The 10858-nt window shown below is 40.1% G+C and overlaps 1 protein-coding gene across 12 annotated transcripts in view; it reads left to right on the forward strand.

Moving 5' to 3' along the window:
- The window catches only part of LOC103229976 (zinc finger protein 717-like), a 30931-nt gene extending 20281 nt beyond the window's left edge, over positions 1–10650 (forward strand). For all 12 annotated transcript variants that reach the window (XR_012091164.1, XR_005236049.2, XR_005236048.2 and 9 more), the window contains 3 exons: positions 1252–1412; positions 1863–1945; positions 7875–10650. Coding sequence is in view for 2 of the 12 variants with exons in the window: in XM_073011459.1 (XP_072867560.1) it covers positions 1252–1412; positions 1863–1945; positions 7875–7886 (256 nt within the window). In the remaining 10 variants the exon portion in view is untranslated. The remainder of the gene's footprint in view (positions 1–1251; positions 1413–1862; positions 1946–7874) is intronic.
- Positions 10651–10858: the final 208 nt, after the last annotated feature.

Genomic DNA, 10858 nt, shown 5'->3' on the forward strand with positions numbered 1-10858 from the left:
TTATACTTATGACTTTTTTTTTTCTTTTTCTTTTTTTTTTTTTTTGAGACGGAGTCTCGCTCTGTCACCAGGCTGGAGTGCAGTGGCGTGATCTCGGCTCACTGCGACCTCTACCTCCCGGGTTCCAATGATTCTCCTGCCTCAGCCTCCTGAGTAGCTGGAATTACAGGTGCCTGCCACTATGCTCGGCTAATTTTTGTATTTTTGGTAGAGACAGGGTTTCACTAAGTTGGCCAGGATTGTCTCAATCTCTTGACCTTGTGATGCACCTACCTTGGCCTCCCAAAGTGCTGGGATTATAGGCATGAGCCACTGTGCCAGGCCCTATACGTATGTCTTTGTAACAGATCTTAAGCACCTTGGAGGAGCAGAATTATTATTATTATTTTTTTTTTGAGAGAGAGTCTCACTCTGTCACCCAGGCTGGAGTGCAGTGGCACAATCTCGGCTCACTGCAAGCTCCACCTCCCAGATTCACACCATTCTGCTGCCTCAGTCTCCCAAGTAACTGGGACTACAGGCGCCCACCACCATGCCCAGCTAATTCTTTAATATTTTTGGTAGAGATGGGGTTTCACTGTGTTAGCCAGGATGGTCTTGATCTCCTGACCTCGTGATCTGCCTGCCTCAGCCTTCCAAAGTGCTGGGATTATAGGTGTGAGCCACCGTGCCTGGCAGGAGGAGCAGAATTTTTATCTTGACTTTATCCCTAGCAGCAGGGACAATTCCAGATCTGTAAGGGAAAGTGTTTAGTAGAACTTTTCATAATTAGTAAATTAGTAGCAGTATGCTTCTACTGTCAGTTTTCTTTTTCCCATCATAGAGTAAAAAGCAGGCTATATCTCATGTAAGACACATGCACACACACGAGTGAACAACACCAAGACTTTGTGTTCTCATGATGCAACAGTGATGTGAGGATAAGTATGCCACGTATTCTTAAAATAATCTAGAGGAAAGAAAGTGTTATCAAGAAAATTATGAGAGAACATATGTTCATTGGAGATACTGGTCTTTCTGACTCTGGGGTGGCAGAGACAGAAGAAAATCTGCATGTGTGTGGACCCATGTAGTTCAAATCTGTGTTGTTCAAGAGTCAGCTGTAATTAAATGATTACACTCGAGGCTATTTCTACCATGATTTTTCTTTCTCACACCTTATAGACTACAAAGCAGGCTACATCTTATATGACATATATATGAGACACACAGAGAAGAGTGATCTCCATGATTCTTGTTCTTGTGACCCAGGGCTGGTGACTTGAGGAGAAATATGCCATTACAGGAGTTGGTGTCCTTTGAGGATGTGGCTGTGGGCTTCACCTGGAAAGAGTGGCAGGACTTGGATGATGCTCAAAGGACTCTGTACAGGGACATGATGCTGGAGACCTACAGCAGCTTGGTGTCCTTGGGTGAGTGAATATCACGGTAACTCCCAGGAGCAAGTGCTTTCTTCTCTGCTAGTAAGTATATGGACATGTATACAGTTTAATGTTATTTAATTATAATATTCCAGTCCATGAGTAACGTGTCAGCCCCCTCTAATGAAAGGTTCAAACTGGCCCCTTCACTGCACGGCTCCTGAATCCAAGCTGTTGTCATTCTTCAAACGACCTGATTTCGCAGTTCCCAGGTTCACGCCATTCTCCTACCTCAGCCTACCGAGTAGCTGGGACTACAGGTGCCCACCACCATGCCCGGCTAATTTTTTGTATTTTTAGTAGAGACAGGGTTTCACTGTGTCAGCCAAGATGGTCTCAATTTCCTGACCTTGTGATCTGCCCACGTGGGCCTCCCAAAGTGCTGGGATTACAGGCATGAGCCACTGCGCCTGGCCTAGTCTCTATATTTTTTATTAACAGGGTACCACATTACCAAACCTGAAGTGATCTTCAAGCTGGAGCAAGGAGAACCTTGGATGGTAGAGGACACCAGAGCCTTCCAGGTTAGTGATAACATATAGTGCAGGGAGATGGAGAAGAGCAAAACCCAGCAGATGTTGACTTTTTAAAGGTTTTTTTTTTTTTTTTTTTTTTTTTCCCAGACAGGGCCTTGCTCTGTCACCCAGGCTGGAGTGCAGTGACACAATCTCGGCTCACTGCAACCCCCACCTCCTGTACTCAAACAATTCTCCTGCCTCAGCCTCCTGAGTAGCTGGGATTACAGATGCCCGCCACCATGCCTGGCTAAATTTCTTTCTTTTTTGGAGAATTTTTTTTTTTTTTTAATACTTTAAGTTCTGGGATTCCATGTGCAGAACGTGCAGCTTTGTTACATAGGTATACATGTGCCATGGTAGTTTACTGCACCCATCAACCCGTCATCTATATTAGGTATATCTCCTAATGCTATCCCTCCCCTTGGCCCCCACCCCCTGACAGGCCCCGGTGTGTGATGTTCCCCTCCCTGTGCCCATATGTTCTCATTGTTCAGTTCCCACTTATGAGTGAGAAACATGCAGTGTTTGGTTTTCTGTTTCTGTGTTACTTTGCTGAGAATGATGGTTTCCAGCTTCATCCATGTCCCTACAAAGAACATGAACTCATTTTTATGGCTGCATAGTTTTCCATGGTGTATATGTGCCACATTTTCTTTATCCAGTCTAACACTGATGGACATTTGGGTTGGTTCCAAGTCTTTGCCATTGTGAATAGTGCCACAATAAACATACATGTGCATGTGTCTTTATAGTAGAATGCTTTATAATCCTTTGGGTATTATACCCAGTAATGGGATTGCTGAGTCAAATGGTATTTCTAGTTCTAGATCCTTGAGGAATCACCACATGGTCTTCCACAATGGTTGAACTAATTTATACTCTCACCAACAGTGTAAAAGCATTTCTATTTCTCCACATCCTCTCCAGCATCTGTTGTTTCCTGACTTTTTAATGATCACCATTCTAACTGGCGTGAGATGGTATCTCATTGTGGTTTTGATTTACATTTCTTTAATGACCAATGATGATAAGCTTTTTTTCATATGTTTGTTGACTGCACAAATATCTTCTTTTGAAAAGCGTCTGTTCATATCCTTCGCCCACTTTTTGGTGGGGTTTTTTGTTTTTTTCTTGTAAATTTGTCTTAAGTTCTTATAAATTTGTTTTAAGTTCTGGATATTAGCCCTTTGTCAGATGGATAGATTGGAAAAATCTTCCCCCATTCTGTGGGTTGCCTGTTCACTCTGATGATAGTTTGTTTTGCTGTGAAGAAGCTCTTTAGTTTAATTAGATCCCATTTGTCAATTTTGGCTTTTGTTGCCATTGCTTTTGGTGTTTTAGTCATGAAGTCTTTGCTCATGCCTGTGTCCTGAATGGTATTCCCTAGGTTTTATTCTAGGGTTTTTATGGTTTTAGGTCTTACATTTAAATCTTTAATCCATCTTGAGTTAATTTTTGTATAAGGTTTAAGGAAGGGGTCCAGTTGCAGTTTTCTGCATATGGCTAGCCAGTTTTCCCAACACCATTTATTAAGTAGGGAATCCTTTCCTCATTGCTTGTTTTTGTCAGGTTTGTGAAAGATCAGATCGTTGCAGATGTGTGGTGTTATTTCTGAGGATTGTGTTCTGTTCCATTGGTCTATATATCTGTTTTGGTACCAGTACCATACTGTTTTGGTTACTGTAGCCTTGTAGTATAGTTTGAAGTCAGGTCGTGTGATGCCTCCGGCTTTGTTCTTTTTGCTTAAGACCTTTGTCTTGGCTCTATGGGCTCTTTCCTGGTTTCATATGATATTTAAAGTAGGTTTTTCTAATTCTGTGAAGAAAGTCAATGATAGCTTAATGGGAATAGCATTGAATTTATAAATTACTTTGGGCACTATGGCTATTTTCACAATATTGATTCTTCCTATCCATGAGCATGGAATGTTTTTCCATTTGTTTGTGTCCTCTCTTATTTCCTTGAGCAGTGGTTAGTAGTTCTCCTTGAAGAGGTCCTTCATATCCCTTGTAAGTTGTATTCCTAGGTATTTTATTATTTTTGTAGCAGTTATGAATGGGAATTTGCTCTTGATTTGACTCTCTATTTTTGGTGTATAGGAATGCTTGTGATTTTTGCACATTGATTTTGCATCCTGAGACTTTGCTGAAGTTGCTTAAGGAGTTTTGGGCTTAAGGAGTTTAAGGAGTTTTTGGGCTGAGATGATGGGGTTTTCTAAATATACAGTCATGTCATCTGCAAATAGAGATAATTTGACTTCCTCTCTTCCTGTTTGAATATGCTTTCGTTCTCTTTTTGCTGATTGCCCTGGGGAGAACTTCCAATACTATGTTGAATAGGAGTGGTGAGAGAGGCCACCTTTGTCTTGTGCCAATTTTCAAAGGGAATGCTTCCAGCTTTTAGCCATTCAGTATGATATTGGCTGTGGGTTTGTCGTAAATAGCTCTTATTTTGAGATGTGTTTCATCAATACCTAGTTTATTGAGTGTTTTTAGCATGAAGGAGTGTTGAATTTTATCAAAGGCTTTTTCTGCATCTGTTGAGATAGTCATGTGATTTTTGTCGTTGGTTCTGTTTATGTGATGGATTATGTTTATTGATTTGCATATGTTGAACCAGCCTTGCATCCCGTGGATGAACTGACTTGATCGTGGTGGATAAGCTTTTTGATGTGCTGCTGGATTTGGTTTGCCAGTATTTTATTGAGGATATTCACACCGATGCTCGTCAGGGATATTGGCTTGAAAGTTTCTTTTTTGTTGTTGTTGTCTCTCTGCCAGGTTTTGGTATCAGGGTGATGCTGGCCTCATAAAATGAGTTTGGGGGAGTCCCTCTTTTTCTATTGTTTGGAATAGTTTCAGAAGTAATAGTACCAGCTCCTCTTGGTAGAATTCAGCTGTGAATCCATCTGGTCCTGGGCTTTTTTGGGTGGTAGGCTATAAATTACTGCCTCAATTTCAGAACTTATTATTGATCTATTCAGGGATTTGACTTCTTCCTGGTTTAGTCTTGGGAGGGTGTTTGTGTCTAGGAATTAATCCGTTTTCTAGATTTTCTAGTTTATTTGCATGGAGGTGTTTATAGTATTCTCTGATGGTTTGTATTTCTGTGGGATCAGTGGTGATCTCCCTTTTATCATTTTTTATTGTGTCTATTTGATTCTTCTCTCTTTTCTTCTTTATTAGTCTGACTAGCAGTCTATTTTGTTAATCTTTTCAAAACCCAGCTCCTGGATTCATTGATTTTTTTTTTAAGGGTTTTTTTGTGTCTCTATCTCCTTCAATTTTGCTCTGATATTAGTGATTTCAGTCTTCTGTTAGCTTTTGAATTTGTTTGCCCTTGCTTCTCTAGTTCTTTTAATTGTGATGTTAGGGTTTCAATTTCAGATCTTTCCTGCTTTCTCCTGTGGTCATTTAGTGGTATAAATTTCTCTCTAAACACTGCATTAGCTGTGTCCTAGAGATTCTGGTACGTTGTGTCTTTGTTCTCATTGTTTTCTAGTAACTTATTTATTTCTGCCTTAATTTCTTTATTTACCCAGTAGTCATTCAGGAGTAGGTTGTTCAGTTTCCATGTAGTTGTGTGGTTTTGAGTGAGTTTCTTAATCCTGAGTTCTAATTTGATTGCACTGTGGTCTGAGAGACTGTTTGTTATGATTTCCATTATTTTGCATTTGCTGAGGAGCGTTTTACTTATAATTATGTGGTCGATTTTAGAATAAGTGCTGTGTGGGGCTGAGAAGAATATCTATTCTTTTGATTTGGGGTAGAGAGTTCTGTAGATGTCTATTAGGTTTTTTTGGTCCAGAGCTGAATTCAAGTCCTGAATATCCTTGTTAATTTTCTGTCTCATTGATCTGTCTAATATTGACAGTGGGGTATTAAAATCTCCCACTGTTTTTGTGTGGGAGTCTAAATCTCTTTGTGGGTCTCTAAGAACTTGCTTTATGAATCTGGGTGCTCCTTTATTGGGGGCATATATATTTAGGATAGTTAGCTTTCCTTATTGCATTAGTCCCTTTACCATGATGTAATTCCCTTTGTCTTTTTTGATTTTTGTTGGTTTAAAGTCTGTTTTATCAGAGACTAGTATTGTAACCGCTACATTTTTTGCTTTTCATTTGCTTGGTAAATCTTCCTTCATTCTTTTATTTTGAGCCTATGAGTGCCTTTGCACGTGAGATGGGTCTCCTGAATACAGCACACTGATGGATCTTGACTCTTTATCCAATTTGCCAGTCTGTGCCTTTTAATTGGTGCATTTAGCCCATTTACATTTAAGGTTAACATTGTTATGTGTGAATTTGATCCTGTCATTATGATGCTAGCTGGTTATTTTGCCCATTAGTTGATGCAGTTTCTTCATAGTGTCGATGGTGTTTACATTTTGGTTTGTTTTTGCAGTGGCTGGTACCAGTTTTTCGTTTTTATATTTAGTGCTTCCTTCAGGAGCTCTTGTAAGGCAGACCCAGTGGTGACAGAATCCCTTAGCATTTGCTTGTCTGTAAAGGATTTTATTTCTCCTTCACTTGTGAAGCTTAGTTTGGCTGGATATTAAATTCTGGGTTGAAAATTCTTTTCTTTAAGAATGTTGAGTATTGGCTTCCACTGTCTTCTGGCTTGTAGGCTTTCTGCAGAGAGCTCCACTGTTAGTCTGATGGGCTTCCCTTTGTGGGTAACCTGACCTTTGTCTCTGCCTGCCCTTAACATTTTTTCCTTCATTTCAACCTTGGTGAATCTGATGATTATGTGTGTAGGGGTGTTCTTCTCAAGGAGTATCTTTGTGGTCTCTGTATTTCCTGAAATTGAATGTTGGCCTGTCTTGGTTGGTTGGGGAAGTTCTCCTGGATAATATCTTGAAGTGTGTTTTCCAACTTGATTTCATTCTCTGCGTCCCTTTCGGGTACACCAGTCAAACATAGGTTTGGCCATTTCACATAGTCCCATATTTCTTGGAGGTTTTATTCATTTCTTTTCCTTCTTTTTTCTCTAATTTTGTCTTCACTCTTTATTTTATTAAGTTGATCCTCAATCTCTGATATTTTTTCTTCTGCTTCATTGATTCGGCTATTGATACTTGTGTATGTGAAAGAATTTAAAAGGCCGGGCTCAGTGGCTCATGACTGTAATCCCAGCACTTTAGGGGATGGAGTCAGAAAGATCATTTGAGGCCAGGAGTTTGAGATCAGCCTAGTAAGATAGCAAGACCCCATCTCTACAAAAAATCCAGCACCAAAAACCAAGTGTCATAGTGTATGCCTGTAGGCGCATCTATTTGGGAGGCTAAGGTGTGAGGATTGCTTGAGCCCAGGAGATTGAGGTTGTAGTGAATTATGATGTCACCACTGCACTCCAGTTTCGGCAACACAGCAAGACCCTATCTCTCTCTCTGTCTTTTTTTTTTTTTTAATTTTATTTTTTAAAAAGCAAGAAAAACAATTTAGCATTAGATAATCTATTAGTGTAATTAACTCAATAGGAAAAGAATCGACATACTTATAAAAACAGTACCCATTGATTTTTATAAAATCTTATGGCACTCGGATAGAAAGTTATTTACTTTAGCTGGGCACGGTGGCTCACACCTGTAATCCCAGCACTTTGGGAGGCTGAGGCGGGCGGATCACAAGGTCAAGAGATCGAGACTATCCTGGCCAACATGGTGAAACCCCGTCTCTACTAAAAATATAAAAATTAGCTGGGTGTGGTGGCGGGTGCCTGTAGTCCCAGCTACTCAGGAGGCTGAGGCAGGAGAAATGCTTGAACCTGGGAGGCGAAGGTTGCAGTGAGCTGAGATCACGCCATTACACTCCAACCTGGGTGGCAGAGTGAGATGCTGTCTCAAAAAAAAAAAAAGTTATTTACCTTTAAATGATCATCTCATAGGAAATACTTATGTGTGGTTCATATGTACGATATTTTTTTACTTATTTCAGCTGTCCACATAGTTGATGACATAATTGAGAGGAGCCAAGAAAGTCACAGTAGACATTTGTGGCAAGTTGTAATTACCAAAAGCAAATCATCAGTTGAGAAGGGAGTGGAATCAGGAAAAACATGTAGTTTGACTTCAAACCATGTACCGGAACTGATTAGAAATAATGGAAACTATTCAGGAATGAGACCTGAGGAGTTGAATGTATTTCAGAACATGCTTCTTTCTGGTGATCCTGATGAAATGCAAGCTGGAGTGAGACCTGATGCTTACGATTTAACTGGAACATTTCTCGGAGGTCATGAGCATCTTAGGATCACAAGATTCAAATTGGACTACAGTGTTTTGAATACAGTGGACTGAGGAATGCCTTCAACGTGGAGGCTATATTAACACATAAGAGTGTTTCTATAGGAGAGACCTCTTGTAAATGTAATAAATGTGGGAAAGCCTGTAATGAGTCAGCTCCTATTGCTCAAGAGCTAACTCAGGTAGGGAGGAAAACTTTTGAACGTCATGTATGTGAGAAAATATTCTGTAAGAAGCATAAACTCACTGAACATCAGAAAATACAATCAGGAAAGAAACCTTATAAATATAGTGAATGTGAGAAAGCCTTCATTATCAAATCATGTCTTACAAAACATCAGAGAACACATACAGAAGAGAAACCCTATGCGTGTGCCATATGTGAGAAATTCTTCTGTCAGATCAAATCCAAGTGTTTATCAGCAAATTCACACACAGGGAAAATCCTGTGAATATAATGAATGTGGAAAAACATTTTGGCAGCAGTCAGCACTCGGTGCATCAGAGAACTCACACAGGAGAAAAACCCTATGAATGTAATGGATGTGGGTTGACCTTCTACCATAAGTCAACCCTCACTATCCATCAAAGAACTCACACAGGTGAGAAGCCATTTGAATGTAAATAATGTAGGAAAAGATTCTGCCGGAAGTCAACCCTCCTGGTACCTCAAAGAACTCACAGAGGTGAACAACCGTATGAATGTAAAGAATGTAGGAAAACTTTCTATGAGAAGGCAAATCTCAATGTACCTCAGAGAACTCACACAGGGAAAAAACCCTATGAATGTAATGAACGTGGATAAACGTTTCATCACAAGTCATACCTCAGAGTGCATCAGGGTTTTCATACAGGCAAGAAACCCTATGAATGTAACGAATGCGGGAAAACCTTCTATGAGAAAGGAATCCTCACTAGTCATCAGAGAAGTCACACGGGGGAAAAGCCTTATGAATGTAATCAATGTGGAAAACCCTTTGGCTGGAAGTCAAGCCTTAGGTCGCATCAGAGTATTCACAGAGGGCAGAAAACCTATGGATGTAATATATGGGGTAAAAGCTTCTACCAGAAGTCAGACCTCACTTGATGTGAAATAATTCACACTGGGGAAAAACCCTATGAATGTAATGAGTGTGGAAAATCCTTTGGCTGGAAGTCAAGGCTCAGCCAACATCAGAGATCTCACATAGGATAGTAAAACCTATGAAAGTAATGAACGTGGGAAAATATTTTGCCTGAGGTCAGTCATCACTGGACACACAGAACTCACATAGAGAAAACCCTGTGTAATAAATATAGAAAAAACCGTTTGCTTGAAGTCACAGCTTAGCAGACATTAGAGAAGTCACAGAGGAAAGAAATCAGATATTGTTCTTCAAAAAGCATTCCCTTTTATCTAGGACACAGACTTTGTGTACATTTCTGAGCATTCCAGTGTTGTGGTTGGGACCATGTAAAACAGAGTTGTATAGGATAATATGGATAGAAGGGATGAATGTTATTTACAGGCTTCACAACAATAGTCTTGATGGTCCTTCCTGATTTATTATGCCTTGTAGGACTGAAGTTCAGCTGACCCCCAGAGTGACCAGGGAGCCGTTAGTTTGGACCTCGTCACTGATTTAAGAAAGGAGGAATTAAATAGTGTAGAGATCTTTCCACCTCCACTCCCAAGAAATTCCCCTTTGTGCTTGAGAGATCAGGTATTTAAAGCACATGTGTGATTTGTTTGCTTTACACTACAGCCCACCCTAGTAATTTGGAAGTTTCTGAGAAAAGTTACTGTCTTCTGGCAAAGCAGTCATTATAGCACCGATGGCATCACCCTTTCCTCAGCTGTGGCCCTGGTCTATGATTCGCACCTGCTAATCAGGCCATATCTTGTCTGAGATCCACCTGTGTTTCTACTCCCACCAAGTGGTGGCACACCTGTTCCAATATCCAGGCTCCCCTGAAGCCCCAGTGGCTCCTCTTCCACCTATGCATAGCGACCTTCAGGGACACAGAATCCAACCCTAGACCTGCAGAGAAGCAGTGGGAGAGGACAGTTTTCTGAACTTCCAAAGGAAAGATGGTGGAATTTGAACTGAACCAGAGAGTCTGTCTTGCTCCCTGTGGATCAGGACCTGATGGATCAAGACTTCTCTTTGTCCATATGACAGTGCTGTGGAATTTTGTTTATTTATTAAATCCTGGATTGAGAACCTGCGATATTATGGCAAAAATTAGGAGATTTGAATGTAGACCAAGTGGTTGATATTACTATTAACAACTAACTTTAATATATTAAAGGTATATGGTTATAGACCAGATGTCTGTTTATAACAGGTGCACCCTAATGCATGAAGAATTGTCTGTATTTTTGCAAGTTTATTGAAGCAGAAATTAATGTGTTAACTGCCTTTGGATCCATTAAAAAGGTGTTTGTTCTTACCCAGTAAACTAATTTGGGTGTCTTCAATGGATTATCTTAGTTGGAAAAACTGCTCTAGTGTATATGATGGGATAAAATAGCAGAGGCAGAGTCATGGGGGTAAACCTACCCCATAATTCTTGAGCCAGTTCATATTCCATGTATCTGATAAATTTTTACCCATACTTTGAAATTCCATTGGTCCCATTTCACCCAAGCTTTACTTAGTTCTTTTATGAGATAGACTTGAACTTTGCTTTTCC

Source organism: Chlorocebus sabaeus, chromosome 25 (genome assembly GCF_047675955.1).
Source record: "Chlorocebus sabaeus isolate Y175 chromosome 25, mChlSab1.0.hap1, whole genome shotgun sequence".
Lineage (NCBI taxonomy): Eukaryota > Metazoa > Chordata > Mammalia > Primates > Cercopithecidae > Chlorocebus > Chlorocebus sabaeus.